The following is a 16,832-nucleotide window of genomic DNA, read 5'->3' as shown; positions in this document are numbered from 1 at the left end:
TCGTTTACCCTCGTCTGAGCACCGATTTGACCATTATTTGTGTTTACGGATTCCTATCGAATAGTAATTCGATCCCATGCTTTCACATTTTTCCAATTTTCCTTGATTTTTTCTAAAATCACACCGAAACTATTATCAAACATCAAGCCTTTGTAAATCTCAACACTAAGGCACATATACGTATTCACAAGCAAATATGAAGAAAAATTACAATAAATTATATGAAATTAAAGTACGAAAACCATGTTTGTAAGTGGTCTCCGACGAATGTCCGATCCGTGGAGAATTAGGAGATGGACGTATATCGGAGGAGATTGAATATAATTTTATATATGTACTCGTAATAAGTGAAAATAGTTAAGGGAAGTAGCCACTTTTTGGACTTGGTCTTCACCCATAACATAACACATCGTAATGTTCAAGTTAGAATATTTCTTATGTTAGCTTTAGGAATTTAACTTCGCGTAAATCGTAATCATTCGAATAAACCATTATCTAGTTTAAAGTAGAACATCGACATGGTTTCCCCATCTCTATACATCAAAAGATAGCATGAAAATTAGTGGGGTTTTAGTATTTATATCCAAATAACAATTATGAAAGTGAAATAAAATGAAGCTTCACGACTACCCTTTTTCATATCAAATATAGAGTAACAGAATCAATCACCTATTTACCGTGGACAAGCATAACGTGTGCATCACTCATGTGACAATTTTAATTAAAAAAGATAATTAACTTATTTTATTCTAATTAAAATTATCTTACTCTAATTAAAATTAGCATTTCTGTATATAATAATAGCCTTCAATACTTATGTCACGTTTATAAATTATAAAGGATTTTGAACTAAAAAATTAATGAAAGTAGTTTTCAACTGCTCCACAATACCAACTTTTCCTTCTCTTTTTGTTAATTAATAATAGAAAAAAGAACAAGAGACAAAGGAAAGAATGACAAGATTTTTTTTTGTTTTTTTTTAAAAACTAGAAATACGTATACTATAATCTCTCTCTAAAAGTCTTATCTGTCGAGACGACGTGGCCGATTTGTACAAAATTAAAGAGCACCACATGTTTCCAAAATTATTTTCGCAACGATTATATCTATTAGATATAGATATGATATGATTATAACCCATCGTAAGATGATTAAATTGATAAAATAAGAACTTTCTTCCTATAGTAATCACAAATCATGATCTTTGTATGATATGTAGGTGTTTGACTGTAATATATAAAATGCATTATCATGAAAAATGCATTATACTATACATACAAATCACTTTTTAAATACAAATTACGAATCTATGAATTATATATGAATTTGTTGTGAAAATATATGAATTCAAAAATTAAATTTTTTGCTCCCGATAATTTTTTTCAAAAATAAGCTCCAAGTGCTTATAAGCTCCCAAAAAATAAGTTCCTCTACCCCCAACTAATTTTTTATAATCTTATATGCAACAATTATTTTTCAAATATTTTTCAACTCTAATTTATTTTTTTCATCATAAATCACTCAAGTTCATTTCTCTTCGATTTTCTCTTTCTAACAAAAAAATTATCTCTCTACCTTATAAGCTAAATTATCCAAACACTTTGACAACTTATAAGCTCTTAAAAAACTACAACTTAGAAGCTCTTGAAACATCTTATAAGCTCTTTAAAATAAGCTTAGCCAAACACCCTATATAAGTTTAGATGTTCGAGAAAATATTTCACTTTGTCAGAAGAAAAATTTCCATCATAATAAATATATAAAAATCCTGAAAAATAAGTAAAAAATGTATTTTTTTTTTCTCTTTTCCATCAAAGCAAACGCCCCTAATAATATTTGTTGTTGATGATTAAATGGCAAGATGTATATTTTTTGAAGTGGAGTGAGTACAATGCTTTCATTGTGTACCCAAAAAACGCATTTACTACGTCGGTAGAATACACGAAGCAGCACACACAAGTAGGTAACTAAAATACAACGAGGAATGTGCTCATATCATATCATAGGGGTTGCGAAAATTCAATATAAGTGACTGCAAATCTCAGTTTTCTATGGTGGAGAAACATTCCATCTACACACACAGACAAAAGCCACGTAAGCTGTGCCAGCTCCTTCACCTCATTTTGTCTAACTCCACTACACGGGTAAAGAAGCAAACAAAGCAGCCTCTACAAATTCCTATTGCAAATGTAATCTTGAGTTTTGCTCCGTTGCAGAAAATGGCAGAGAATGCTGCGCCGCTGATCGAGAAACAAGAGTACCACGAGAGCTGCGCGGCGTGCAAGGTTGAACAGATGAAGGATTCCGACGCCGGGATTCCCTTCAAGCTTTTGATTTTGGTCTGGCTCATCACTCTCGCTGCAGGTACGTATTTTTCTTGAATTTTGTAGCAATGGGGATTTTTTTTTTCTACTTTTGCTGTTCTTGAATGTTGCTGGGTTTCTCTGGGCTTTGCCTTAATCTGATGTTGGGGTTTGGTGTGGAGAAAAAGATTGAATTTTTAGGATCTTTGATTTGTGGGGTTATCTCGAAATTGAATAATTGAATTGACTGGTTTTGTTAGCAGCCCTTATTGGTAAAGTTGGATGGGGATTTGACTAGTCCACTGTTTTCAAGTTTGATTTAAGTCACGTGCAGATATTTGGTGAACTAAATTAATCAGTTTGTGTTCATTCCTCCACATTATAATAATTGGGTTTATTGATGTGGGTCTTAATATTTATTTCCTTAAGTTAATATGGGTGAAGTGTTGATCATAAATAACAATGATATATGCAAGGCAAGCTGTCTCTTTTTTGGAAGTCAAGAAAGTGATATTTGTTGTCTGCAATTTGTGTAATGTTTTCTAATTTTGAGTTGTGTTTGAAAAGGGGACATGGTTGTTAGTGCTATCCCCAACCACCTCTTTTTAATTCCTTGAATAGTACCTCAAATCTGTTCTAGCATTATTAGCAAAATTTTAGTATGAATTTCTATTTTTTAGTATTAATTTGAAATAATTTAGATTAATACTTAGAGAAAGCTGTTACTACAGTATTGTTGAACAGTATTATCAGCAAAGGAAAAGTAGGAACTAAATATTTATTTAGTGTAAAATGGATTGGGAGATGGTTTTGCATTTTGGTTGAAGTTGATTTTTCACAAAGCACTGACTTTTGCTGCAAGAATCACAGAAAATTTATTGTGATCGGGTGGAGATGGCCTTGGCCGGTATAATGTGAAGTAGAGAAATATGTGCATTACCTGTAGCTTAAATTTTCATGAGTTAAATTTGGCTTGTCTGATAGGAGGAGCTTATTTACCAATTTGTTTAGATTGATCTTTACTTATCTGTTATTTTACAGTTTATGCGCGTTTATCTTGTTGATGTTACATTCATCTACTGTATTCTAATGATATCTTATGGTGTCATTAACAGCTCTGCCAATATCGTCTCTTTTCCCTTTCCTATATTTTATGGTAATGACACGCCTCAACCTTGAAATTTCTGTATTGTAACTTTTCAACATTCAAGTGTGGGTATCATACAACGTGTTCCCGTCATCTCATTTTTGTGGTTTGCATCGGAAATGAAATAGTATTTTACCTACCTACTGCAGGTAAGGGATCTCCATATTGCAGACAAGGAGGAAGACATAAGTTACTATGCTGGATATGTTGGTTGGTCTCTTTTTCTCTTTTTAGTATACGCGACAATTGTTATAGTTGATATTTAACATGGAGCTGATATTTCTTGAAGGATCGTCTTTCATGCTTGGGAGAGCTTTGACTTCTCTTCTCTGGGGGCTCGTAGCTGATAAATATGGTCGGAAACCAGTCATAATGTTTGGCACACTTATAGTGTGAGTGTCCATAATATATATATATATATATATATATATAATATTTTTCATTTACATACCGATTCATATTTGTGTCAATTGGCCTTAAGTACTCTTTTCACATTTTCTCTTTATCTTTATTTTGGTTAAATTTTTCAGGGTTATATTCAATACACTTTTTGGTGTTAGTGTAAACTTTTGGATGGCCATTATTACAAGGTTTCTTCTTGGAAGTTTATGTGGAACGCTCGGACCTTTAAGGGTATGTCGATGCAAAACATTCTTAGTGATTTAGCTATATTTTCCGTTCCTTTTTATATGCACATCAATGCAGAAGTATGTTTCTTGGCATTTAAATAAATTCTTAATAACTAGTAATTGTTCATTTTCGAATTTCCAATTGACATAGGCATATGCTTCAGAAATTTGTCGTAAAGAGCACCAAGCTTTGGGGATGTCAGTCGTGAGTCTTTTGATCTTCTTTTTTTCCTTAACTCGTTGCTTGATCTTATCATTTTATTCTGATATGTAAAATGTCGATTTGTTTTGTTTTACTCGATTCATTATAGATTAGCACATCCTGGGGCATAGGATTGGTCATCGGTCCTGCTGTTGGAGGTTTTCTTGCACAGGTAATTTCTCGCACGACACTCCAAGAAACCGCCGATGATTAACAGGATTGGTGCATAAAAAAATAACTTACAAAAAACTAGTATTATATTTGTGCTTATTTCTGAGTTTTTAGTCCAAGTTTGACTCACATGCTGCATAATGTAAATAATAACAAACATAAATATCTAGCAAATATAAAATCTTTCTTGAGCTCAGCGAAACATCCTCTTAGTTTCGGGTGCTGAAGATCCCAAATTTCTCTTTTCTGCTTTGTCACTTAACATTCTTCAAGGTCTATAGACTATATACGGGAAAGAATCACTTACGCAACACTTGTTTTGACTTGCATGACTTCAGCCTGCAGAAAAATATCCACAAATGTTCTCCGAAAAATCTATATTTGGAAGGTAAGCCTATTTTACCCATTCCTTTCATTTTGCCCACGTGATTTTAAAGCGCAGACCGACTCTACACTGTTATCAATGTCGATGGCAGGTTTCCATACTTTTTACCTTGTCTCGTGATCTCAGCCTTTGCTTTGGTGGCGTCTATCCTCTGCCTCTGGCTTCCCGTATGTTTCTCTCCTACACCATACATTTAAACTAAAATTAGTGCCATGCGTCTGACAACTGAATATAGTTCACCCCCCTCAAATATGAATAATTGCAGGAAACTATTCATGCCCATGACAAAGAAAACATAGCAGAGAAAGCTGCAATGGAAGACGACATTTATGAGTCCATTCAGTCGTATAAAGTGGAAGTTTCTGAGCTTAGACGCCCCGTCTCTCAAAAAAGCCTCTTAAGAAATTGGCCCTTGATGTCTGCTATTATGGTGTACTGCATTTTCCAGCTCCACGATATGGCCTATAGTGAGGTAATTTTTTTTACTTGGTTGTGTTCTCTTCCTTTCTACAAAGAATCTTTTTTATGATAATCTAATGCACTCAGTTCTGAATTTCTTATTTTTGTTCGTAAATACTGCATATGTATGTCGTGTAGATATTGCACAAATTCTTAGTATTAGATCCGTTCTGTCCCGTTCCATGGCTTGTAACATCATATACTACCTTCAATATTACTCCTAATTAGATCGTTAACTAGACAACTATTACTTCAATAACGTATAATTTCTCAAGAATAAGCAACGCCCATTATGCTAATTTTCTTAATGGTTTCTGGAATCTGAAAGTAAACACCAAACATATTAGTTTGTCTAACTATAAACTGTCATCTATTGCTGCTCATATATTTAGTACTAATATTTTCTACTTTCTCCAGATATTCTCGTTGTGGGCCGTCAGCTCAAGGAGGCTCGGAGGATTGCATTTTGACTCGGCAGATGTTGGCTCAGTTCTTTCCATCACAGGTATACAGTCACTCCTTTGTCTGTCGCCCTCTGCCGTATAGCTTTTCATTTTGACGACTGTGTCTTGAAATGAAATGATTTTATGCAGCTTATCATGGCGAAATATCCTTGTTTTTCTCGTTTAAGTGGTTCCACCTGTAAATCACACTGAATTGTGACGTATCTCATTTGATGTTTCTTTGATCATTCAGGGGTTGGTATGCTCGTCTTTCAGCTCTCCGTGTATACCTGGGTCGAGAGGATACTTGGACCTGTCATGGTCTCTCGTATAGGAGCCGTACGTCTCTGTAAAACCCGTATCTCTACTCCATTTCTTTCGCCTCCTAACATCTTGCCTGCCCGTCTCTTTGCAGGTCATTACTATACCGTTGCTAACAACCTACCCGTTTTTAGCCAATTTATCGGGTCTCGTTCTCTTATGGCTGCTTAATTGTGCTTCGATGTTGAAGAACATACTCGCTGTGAGTCCTCCTTATGTTCAATGCACACTACACTTGATTTTTGCTCTATTTCTCTACTGATTCACGACGAACATAAACAGATTTCCATCACGACGGGCCTCTTAGTTCTTCAAAATAGAGCCGTGGTTAGTCCCGGCCCCTCCGTATCAAATTTCAGTTTCAGACACGTGCACGAATCAAGACTGTTACGAATCTGTCTGACATCTCCTTTTTTCAGACAAAAGAGCGAAGAGGAGCTGCAAACGGCATATCCATGACGGCCATGTCTCTCTGTAAAGCAATTGGCCCTGCAGTCGGAGGCTCCCTGTGAGTTTCACTCGAGCAGTTTTCGTTTCTCGCTCGCATTCATATCTTCCCTACGAATTGTTTTTGTGTTTATCGCCATTTTCTCGATACAGTGGGCATAATTTTTCGCACGCTTCCTCTTTAATTTACACGTTCTAACACCACTCTCTCGTCTTCAACGTCTCCAGACTCTCCTACGCTCAAGGCCGTCTGGATGCAGACTTCTTACCAGGTACTTACGGGGGGAGTCCCGTGTAAGATAGTCTAACGGGTCAAAATCTATCGGACGGATTCCAAACACTACTTGAATCGGATGTTTGATCCGTCAGATCGTCTTACATGAGATTCTCGTGCTTATTCATATGTTTATGTAATAAATCTAGGGTTCTCAGGAATCATCCACTTTTAGCATTTGACAGCAAATTATGTTGTTGCAATGCAGGTGTGCACCTAGTTTTCTTCACGTTAAACGCGGTCGAGTTCGTCGGCCTCGTCATGACCTTCCGTCCGTTTCTAGTCGTCCCCGAAGACGACTCGCTTTCGAGTTCGGCCGGTGACCGTGAAACTCTGTTGAGCTGATCGGAAACCGTATGGTTTCCATGGAGTAGTTTATAGTGTTCTACAATTGTACTTCATAATAATCCAACTTTGTAGAAAAAAGGTATATCAATAGAAATGTTTCAATCTCATATATTATTTTGTTGCAGATTTGCAACAATATAAAAGCAATAAATTTTGTCACATTGTACAATTATTGTGTGTTGAAAAAAATGCCTATTTGTCAAATTGTTAGCCAATCAAACGAGGAGAACTCGGATTTGAAACTTTTGATTTTAAAAATTAATTATTTTATATTTTTGAATCAAAATTATATATTCAAATAAATCACCCGTACGCAAACGAAACTTTTACATCACACGAAGATGAGAAAATAATCGTTTGGAGGCGGAATTACTACACCATACATAATTGAGAAAACTACACCACACGCGAATGGATTTGAATCCGAAACCTCACTACTCATGGGTGAGAAAATTACATCGCATGCATCACACAAAAGTGAAAAAGTAATCGTACAGAGACGAAATTACTACACCACACATAATTGAGAAAACTATATCGTACGCGGGCGGAATTGAATCCAAAACCTCACCACGCATAAGTAAGAAAACTACACCGCATGCAGACGAGATTGAACTTAAGATCTCTTTATATCAATTATTTTGTTAATAGAACATGCACACTAAGACATATTTTTGTTTTTATTTTATTTTATTCGCACAACTATCATACTCCCTCCGTCCCACTAGACTTGGCACTTTTGAATTGGGCACGGAGATTAAGAATAAATGGTTAAGAGTGTAAAGTAGGTAGGGTCCACTTATTTTATGTGAGTAGAGAAAGTAGGGACCACATACTATTTTAGGAAAGTGTCAATTCTAGTGGGACAAACAAAAAAGGCAAGTGTGTCAAGTCTAGTGGGACGGAGGGAATATTTTTTTATAGGAGAAATAAATAATTTAAAAGATTATATAACGATACCTAAAAGGCTAAAACTTTTGGTTCCAAATATTAACTACATTACCTCTATTTTTATTTAATGTTGAATATAGTCAGTTCTATGGAGAATAGAACTGAAAATAGATAATTGCATTTTGGCCCCGTAAATTTCACTATTTCGTTTAGAGCCCCTAAAAAAGGAGAACATCTGCCATTACGCCCCCATCCCTCAAAACAAACCAAAATCAAAATTAAGCAAAACACTACCGCAGAAAAATCATGAAAATCCAGTGAAAATTTTAGCTCCTCAAATTCTCGGAATCGACGTCAATGGCGAACCCTAGAAGACCATCCTATTCCTCGTACCCGCTCCCGATATCCGACCCGATTCCGAACTCGATTCCGCAGTTCCAGCCTCAAACCCCACAAGCAGCGTCGACTGTTTTGAATTCGCTCAAGATTTTCCTCAAGAAGCCTCACGCATTCCCGTTTCTGCTCTCAATCTTCTGTCTTCTCGCATGGGTTTCGCTCAGATTGCAGCATCGTCACAGTCATCAGCCGTTTCGCCAATCGCCGTATACTGTTTTAAACGACAAGAACGGCGGTTACTCGAAGGATTCTAGTGGAAATCTTGTGAAATTCTCCTCGGTTTCGTCTCCCGTGACGAAGGATAAGCGTGGCTGGTTGATTGATCCCATTTCAGCTGCTCTGGATTATGGCGTTTCAGGTAATTTTCCGTTAATTCTTCTTGAGTTTTGTTATGGGCCTGTTTGATTGAAGCACTACTTATGTTAATTTGTGTTTAGCATTTTTCTTGGGAAAAAGCAAATCAGATCGATTTGTGTTTGCTATTGAATCTAGCTCACTCTAATTTGGACAGCAGCTATGATACTTTGATTTTTTTTTTCCTTGCCATTGCAACATATTGTAGGTAAATAGGTAAATGCTCTGGACATTCGTTAAAAATATTTAATATGTAATTTGTGAAAGTTCAAATGATTTGTAAATCAGTGTCATGAAATATTGAAATCGATACTTGGGATTTGAATGCTGCTCTGTGATCTATCTTCTTAATGCACCTGTACATTGTATAGTTTCTCAATGAGGTCGACTGTAACTTGCAGGTGGAGCGGTTTCTTGTGCTTCGGTTCATGTGGGTGAGATCAGACCTGGAACTTTGAGGGGAAACCATAGACACCACACTTGTAATGAGACGTTTGTGATATGGGGAGCTAAAACGGTGCTCAGGGTATGTATTCCCGTGTTACATTCTATCTACATAAGATTTACTGAGTGGCCATATTAGTTCTAGACTTTGAGATTGTAGATGGTGTGAACTTCAAGTAGTAGAGTAGTGCCCTATTAACCTCATTAAAAGTTCGTTTTATGTCGTGATTAGTCTTGAATCCAACTAATGTGAGTTTTAATATGTCGCCCAAATTTTTAGGATGAATTTATAGGGAGGATTGAAAAAACACTAGTTAAAAATTATGGTCTTGACCAGGAAAAGGGTATTAATGTAAGTTAGCATGGCATTCTATTTCCATACGTTCCTCTTTCCGGTTATATATGTTTTACAAATATGGCTTCATTTACTATTTCTTTTGAGAGGCTTTGCTTCCAATTATGTGAAATGTCGCTTGATGATGTTTCTCTAATTTCGGCTTGACTAGTTGGTAGCAATAACTTCGATGTTTGATTCGCAGCTGGAAAATAAAGAACTGGCAATAGGATACTCTGAGGTGACAGTTGGCACTGATGAAGTTGCGGTTGTAGCTAGTCCTAGTGGCTCTGCACATGCTTTGATGAATGTAGATACTATTCGGAGCACCTTTTTCATGGGGTGCCAGGACGTTGTTGTAAATTATAATGGTTCAGCTACTGATTTTCATGTTTGGAAAGATCTGAGTTAGTTTCTTTATCTAGTTTTGATGAGCCGCTGCTTCCTCCTGTAGTCATTCCTTCAGGGAGCAACGCACCCTTGTAGAAAGATAACATTACGATTCTCTGCATGAATACACAGTTTTTTGTCAATACACTTCTTGTTCATTTCACACTATAGAATACAATTGAATTTCTTTGTGCATTCAAATAAGATTCGATTATCAAGGTGAGAGTATTCAAATAAGATAATATGTTGCAGCATTCCTTTTGCCCTTTTTTCTTTTTTCACATTTATGCTCTGTTTCATGCCACTCATTACATATAACTTTTAGGAATTGATTCTTTATGAGGAGAATGTGCTCTTGAAATCACTTCTTGCGCAGGGATTTTATTATCTTTCCGCTATGGAATGAAGACTTCACGGTATGATTTTACGTGCTTTATTTTGGACATGGTTTCTGTGGTGAGCTCAAGAAAATTTTATCGGCATTTTCATCGCTGCAGTATAGGCATGGATGCTGTTTGGTGAAATGCTGCTGCACCAGAATCCTTCTAGCTAGCACCACGATTTCTCTGTTGCTTAAAGGGCCAGGATTCTCATTCAACACCATTTGAACAGCATTTGTAAATGCTCCACAGGGTTTCCTTCCATTTTCCATTATCTCCACGTCTGCAGACGTCTCGTTTGTTTGACAGCCACTGAGCAGGATCCCTTCATCCGGCTTTAGTGGCTTGCTGATGGGCGGCTCGCCCTCGTGGTGAAACATGAGGCTGGCATCAGCTCCAAACACCTCCACCAAATGTGTGCCTATGTCTGTGCTGATTTTGCAGGTTAAAGATATGAAATACTGCAGTATTGATTGGAAAGGGATCTCTTTCAGCTTGTGGTATTCTGATGCAACGGTGCCATCTGAGGAGGCAGAAGGGCCTATCTGTTCCGTCTCTTTGTCGATTAGGCCGCCGCTATGGCAAGAATCGGAGAGGATGGTGAAAGTTGCTCCTTTTGGAATGCGATTCACGAGCTGCCTGAAGTCCATACCTACCAAACAGTATCAAGAATCTTTAAGGTAATAAGTATCATCTGAAAAATGTTAGTGTTTCAAATTTGTATGAGAAAACTAACTGGTGATGAGATTGAAGTCACAGGGTACAATAGCTTCCTCTTTCTTGGATGAATAGTGAGGTTGTTTGATCAAAGTCCCGTGGCCCGAGTAGTGAAAGAACAAGATGTCGCCTTCTTCAGCCCGATCAACCATACCGTTCAGTGCCTTCTTGATGTTGGCACCGGTGGGCATGACAGGGCTGTCAGGCTTATCTGTGAGAATCTCAACATGATCTGGGTCGAACCCGAACCTAGTTATGAGCACCTCATGCATGGCTAGAACGTCGTTGTGGCAGCCGTGCAGCTCGTTAGGCGTGTTGGGATAGTTGCACCCCACTAGAAGAGCCCTCTTGTTGCCTTTCTCCATATTGCAGTGTTCTTGCAGATCAGTTGCAAGATTTAGAATGTAGAATGTTTTAGCCTTTTAGGAAGTGAGTGAATCATGTTGAGTGAATAAAGACACTATTTATGCAAAATGTTGCTTGTGGTGTTTGAGCAAATGTTGCTTGTGAGTAAGGAAATTAAATTATGTGAAAGCAACCATATTTCCTGCTGAAGTAACTTGAAAGCTATATTTAGACAGTAGGTGAGTTTGTTTTGGCTCTAATTAGCAACACAATTTAGGTTTCTTTGAAGCTATATTTAGACAGTAGGTGAGTTTGTTTTGGCTCTAATTAGCAACACAATTAAGGTTTCTTTGAGGTTTGATAGAATAAATAAAGAGGTCTTTAACTTCCAAGAATAATCTCCCTCTCAACAATCTGATTGTTTATGTAAAATTAAGGAAACAAGAAGAAATTGAAGATTTTGTTTTATTTTCTTCTCCAAATCCCCATTCCAAAAGACAAAAGTAATTTCTAAATATATGTACATGTAAAAAAAAGATAGCTAAACATTGTTACAACTTCAGAAATAAGTGAATCACACTTCAGAAAAGGGGAAAATGATGGATAAAATCATAAAATACTGAAGTTTGATGAAAACATGAATCAAGAACAACTATGACTCAAATCATGACAACAAGGTTTTCATACAATCCCAGGTTGCTTGATACTATAAAAATGTACATACAAGAAAGGCAGCCGGAGGATGTTCAAGCCACCGATAATCGAGGTCGAGGCTGTATCCTCGGGCTGTCTGTAATCTAGAAAAGGAGGGAGATCGAGCAGTAAAGTCGAAAAAGACAAAAGAAACTAACGCTAGCTAATCTTAACTATAAGAAAAAGAAGGAAAAAAGCCAACAACCAATCTACATTATCCTCACATGGGAGCTGAGCTCGTTCGACGCAGTTGAAACTTTGGCTGTGGTGGTGGTATGCTCGGCAGCACCTTCTCCCATTCCTGCAAGGTAGCGGCGGCAATGAACGCACGAAAGATAGGTAGAGTGCTCACATAGTCTAAAAACGTAGTATAATGAGAGAATACGCGAATACATTTGGTCATGCCCTACGTTTGCACTACTAGCAGCTCGTTGCAGTTCACGGAGACGGAGCAAATACAATTAGGGATGTCAAAGAGGAAATGCTGAAATGCATGTGACAGTTGAAGATTATTTTTCTATCATAGAAGTATTTGAAGCTAGTCGAAAAAGAAAAGTGCATCGACTATCTATCGCTGCACAGCAGTGTGTACTTGATATAAAAAACTGAGAATTACCAAACTGAATCCAGTACTTCTGTTGAAAGTTGTCTTCTTTTACGTGTTAAAGATCGAGGAACTAAATTACTGATCTCTGCGCCTATTTTCAATCTCGGGAACAAAATAATCTCAAAATGTTTAGCTCAAAGGGTGAATATTCATGCCGAGCACAAACGAAGTTTTAAGATCAAGATTAGACAATTTGATCAAGTGTAATAAGGCTTTTCATACGATAAGAAGTAATATAACACGACCAACAATAGAGGCACTTTCTTCAGGACCTGGATTCATATTTACATTCTGACGCAGGCAACACTAGTAAAGTAAACTCAACATGGCAAATCATCGAAACTACTAACTTCCTGTCGAACAAAGAACACTTTTACCAAAGTCGATCATTTTCTTTTATTCCTAAAACAGCTCAGCTATCAATGGAGAGGCAATGTAAAAATATACTATCATTTTGTAACCTGTAAATTATATTATTTGAAGGAATTTTTTTAAACAATTACATCTGATCTGTGACATATATCTATCAGCAATTAATTATAATACGTTTCAGGCTATGCACTTCAGGTTCAACAGCAAAAATATCAGTGCTCTCTTATCAGATTCTGTATATGTCAGTTTTGCTCGTCTTTCGCCCATCAAACCAGAAAAACTAAAAGTACATAAATAGAATTAAATTTTAAATGATAGTTAAAATCTACATTATTTCAGATGACCATAGTCATCTGAAATTTACTAATCACAAATAGTAATAGCAGTGAGAGCTCAGAAGCTGTGTAATTAGCAAGAAATAAACCGTAATGGATTATAGTAATTACACAAAAAAAAGGGTGTCGAGTGCAGAGGGGCAAAGCCAACCTGTTGTCTCTTGAGCATTTCATTCTCCTCCTCAAGGCGTGAAACCTTGTTCTCGAGTTCATGAGTGTAGGCCTGCACATCAATAAATAGTTAAAATATGCCAAAAGCCAATTAATAGAAAATCAGCCAAAAGCTGACTGCAACAAAAAAGCACCTGCTTCCTTGCTCGTGAACGTGCTGCAGATTCCCTGTTCTTTATCATCCTCTTCTGCCGCCTTTCAACACCCTTCTCAGCTATATTATCCGGGGGAACCCTCTTCCGTCTCGTCGTTTGGGTGTCAGACAACGTGCCCATCAGTGGGGAAGACGACACTATCTGGGCTTCCGGGTAACCAGTGTCCAAAACAGAGTTTCCCCCGAGAGGAATCGGTTGCTGGATTGCATGGCCCGGCATGTAAACAGGCATCATACTTTGTTGTTGCTGCTGCTGCTGAGGAGCAACTGCAGAGATCGGGTAACTCATCCATTGAGCTTGCTGAGGCAACCCCATCATATCAACCCCTCCTACAACCGACCCCGGGTTCTTCTTCCCTGGTGACGGCTCAGCAACCACCCCGGCCTTAACCAAGAAATCCTCCAACGTCATTTCCCCGAGAGTGACATTCCTATCAAGACTGCTCCTTTTCTGCTCCAGCTGGATATCTTTCCACACCTCATCAACAGTTTTTCTGCTTAGATCCCTAGAGATTGAAACACTAGACTGCCGATTCAAAGATGACCCCGATGCAGGCTGGCAAGCCGCAGATTGCCCATACTCAATGCCTTCTGCTGTCTGATTATTCCCCTCAGCTGTCAACACATTCTTGAGAAACTCATCAAGATTCATGCTACTAAGGGGTTTCCCCAAATCCCCCAAATGATTCTGCACCTCATCAAGAGTAAGGCTGTACAAAGAGCCCTGCCTAGCCAATTGGTTCGATTTCGGGTCCGGGTTTTGGATTCGGGTTCCAACAGTGCTGTTACCATCAACCCCTTGAGATCCCATTCTCTGAGCTACCATCAAATAGCCTCGTCTATATCGCCCTCTCTCTCTCTCTCTCTCTCTCTCTCTTAATTTAGCTACCTCAAAACACAAGCCCTAAAAACCCCCTTAATTAGCAGTACCAAACAAATTCCTAAAGCCCTCGACTTGCAAGAATTGAAACCACTCAATCTACCAAAAGAGAAAACAGAAACGCCCATCAAATTCAAGAAAGCATCACATCAATCGTCGAAATGCACAAAAAGATCACATCTTTTTGGTCTCCCAAAATCAAATCGAACAAAATGCATGAATCCCATCAAAGAAAACGAGAAACTGAGCAGAAATCTTACCAGAAAAGATCCCAGAATCCAAGAGAGGGAGTGTAGCTCCGAAAGCAAGAATCGAGGTGGCATGATTCCAGAGCTGCTTCCAACATTCTCTAGAAGAGAACCAAAAACCCAGACGCCATGCTGCAAAAACCTGAGCTCAAAATCTGACTGCTAAGAAATCAAAATTCACATGTGGACAAATATAAATACATGAAGAGGAGAGTTTCTATTAGTAACTTTTTACATGGAAATTACATTAAATGAGTATTGCTAATTTTGAAAAGTATGGTTCGTATAGATACGAAAACATAGGACTATTTTTTGGTATTTTACCATATTTAATTCAATAAATAAATTGTCACTTTAAGCAATTAAAAATGGTTATTTTCTACCGGTACTTGTGCTCCACTTCGCCATTGCAAAGCTGGTATTCTTTTTTTATTTTTATTTTTCGCCTTTTTTGTGGGTTTCAAGATGAATTTCACATTAATATAAGAATAGAATTATTATGTTGTTTTGAATATTTTAATACTGCCCCAATCCCATTATTCTTGTCCCAATTCTTTTGAGCATGAAAATTAAGATATTATCGTGTGCGTGTATTAACCAAATATTAAATAATTAATATTTAAAGCCTGAGGTTCTGAATTTGAATCTATTATAATTCGATCTTTAATTTTTTTTATTTGTATAATTTATAAAAAAAATTATAATTAGTGAAGTTAAATTGCGTGAACACGAAGATTAAGATATTATCTATTAATTTGACTGTATTTTAGAAAATGAGACAAAAAATAATAAGATAATTTAATAACAAAAAATAGGACAAGAACAATGAGACGAAATGAATACTTTTATTTTATTTTTTGGCTGCAAATTGTTTCATTTGCATTAAAATATGGAAAATAACCACAAACACGTCATATTTATGCATGAAACCACAAGAATACGCAACATAAAAAAATACACATACAACATAGTGACGATAGCTATATAGTAATAATATATTACAATATTAATAATAAATAAAAATAATATTAAACATACTAATAATAGCAAAATGAATATATGTTGACATAAATAATATTAATAATTAATATTTCTCCTATGTTTATTGAAAGTAATATTAGGGTTTAACTTCTTTCAATTTCGGTACTAGTTTTCTTTTTTTCATTTTCTTTTGATGAGTTATAAAAATGTAAAGAATGAAACGGTGGACTTGTGCGAAATACTTCCTCCATCCACAAAGAACTTCTTATTTTTTCTTTTAGAGACGTTCACAAAAGAATTTTTTAATTATTTTTTAACTATATTCCATCATTTATAAATTTCCCATTTACCCTTATTTTTCATCATTTTCAATGGAGTACTACTTAAAATATATTTTCATCATTCTCAATACACTCAATAATTTTTTTTTTCTATTTTCAATACACTAAACAATATTTTTCTTTCGTCTAAAAAAATATATATTTTTTTAAATTCGTGTCATTTTCTTATAGAAAGTTCTTTTGTGAACAAAGATGACAGTTGCTAGATGCTTATGTTGGCTCAAATTTCAAAAGAGAATAATTATAAGTGGTTGCCCTTAATTGAAAACTAGTCACTTACACGTACTTATATAGGGAGTCTGATTCGTTATCTTCTCATTGCATATTGTCAATTTCGATTTGAAATTTGATAACTAAATCGAATTTCGTAAAACTACTTTGTTATAAAGCTGATGTTTGTTGAGCGTCACGTTATGCTAATATTTGTCATACTGTTGCTTGGATCTGATTGTTTACTCAGCTTCGACGAGTCCGTTTCACTCACATCTCCTACGAGGGAAATCAATCTACTGATTTTATGGCGAAGAGAGGGCATCATGTTCAGATGTTGATTACTTTTGACTGCTCTCCTGCTCTTCGATAGTTTATTGCTCTGGTTAGGATGAATCAGCTTGATTACCCTAATTTCATATTTAATTTTCATGTTGATGGCTAGTTTGCTTTGGCTTAT

The 16,832-nt window shown here is 36.5% G+C and overlaps 4 protein-coding genes across 6 annotated transcripts; 2 read left to right on the top strand and 2 right to left on the bottom strand.

Annotated features, from left to right (window-relative positions):
* Positions 1-1,843: 1,843 nt before the first annotated feature.
* On the top strand, positions 1,844-7,298 carry LOC130987732 (protein ZINC INDUCED FACILITATOR-LIKE 1-like). 3 transcript variants are annotated; one of them, XM_057911380.1, is made up of 18 exons: positions 1,844-2,144; positions 2,217-2,364; positions 3,419-3,459; positions 3,600-3,660; positions 3,740-3,842; positions 3,981-4,083; positions 4,231-4,284; positions 4,391-4,453; positions 4,791-4,840; positions 4,929-5,004; positions 5,103-5,309; positions 5,714-5,801; positions 5,993-6,078; positions 6,155-6,262; positions 6,343-6,387; positions 6,480-6,568; positions 6,736-6,779; positions 6,990-7,298. In XM_057911380.1, exons 1-18 carry the CDS (start codon positions 2,052-2,054, stop codon positions 7,124-7,126), a joined length of 1,596 nt encoding a protein of 531 aa, XP_057767363.1. In that variant the 5' UTR covers positions 1,844-2,051; the 3' UTR covers positions 7,127-7,298. The 3 variants fall into 3 exon arrangements, with proteins under 3 accessions (XP_057767363.1, XP_057767362.1, XP_057767364.1); XM_057911381.1 differs by having other exon boundaries at positions 1,922-2,094; XM_057911379.1 differs by having other exon boundaries at positions 1,908-2,364.
* Positions 7,299-8,121: 823 nt separating this feature from the next.
* LOC130987731 (uncharacterized) lies at positions 8,122-10,083 on the top strand. The gene is made up of 3 exons (XM_057911378.1): positions 8,122-8,774; positions 9,172-9,296; positions 9,754-10,083. The coding sequence occupies exons 1-3, from the start codon at positions 8,378-8,380 to the stop codon at positions 9,958-9,960; spliced, it is 729 nt and encodes a 242-aa protein (XP_057767361.1). The 5' UTR covers positions 8,122-8,377; the 3' UTR covers positions 9,961-10,083.
* Positions 10,084-10,121: 38 nt separating this feature from the next.
* LOC130987730 (metacaspase-9) lies at positions 10,122-11,631 on the bottom strand. Its single transcript, XM_057911377.1, has 2 exons — positions 11,055-11,631; positions 10,122-10,970 (listed from the first exon to the last, which is right to left on the bottom strand). Exons 1-2 carry the CDS (start codon positions 11,398-11,400, stop codon positions 10,372-10,374), a joined length of 945 nt encoding a protein of 314 aa, XP_057767360.1. The 5' UTR covers positions 11,401-11,631; the 3' UTR covers positions 10,122-10,371.
* Positions 11,632-12,018: 387 nt separating this feature from the next.
* LOC130987729 (ABSCISIC ACID-INSENSITIVE 5-like protein 2) lies at positions 12,019-15,295 on the bottom strand. The gene is made up of 4 exons (XM_057911375.1): positions 14,853-15,295; positions 13,693-14,691; positions 13,539-13,610; positions 12,019-12,374 (listed from the first exon to the last, which is right to left on the bottom strand). Exons 2-4 carry the CDS (start codon positions 14,536-14,538, stop codon positions 12,294-12,296), a joined length of 999 nt encoding a protein of 332 aa, XP_057767358.1. The 5' UTR covers positions 14,539-14,691; positions 14,853-15,295; the 3' UTR covers positions 12,019-12,293.
* Between the last annotated feature and the right edge of the window lie 1,537 nt (positions 15,296-16,832).

Source organism: Salvia miltiorrhiza, chromosome 6, assembly GCF_028751815.1.
Source record: "Salvia miltiorrhiza cultivar Shanhuang (shh) chromosome 6, IMPLAD_Smil_shh, whole genome shotgun sequence".
Classification (NCBI taxonomy): Eukaryota; Viridiplantae; Streptophyta; class Magnoliopsida; order Lamiales; family Lamiaceae; genus Salvia; species Salvia miltiorrhiza.
This window is presented reverse-complemented; position numbering and strand designations above follow the sequence as displayed.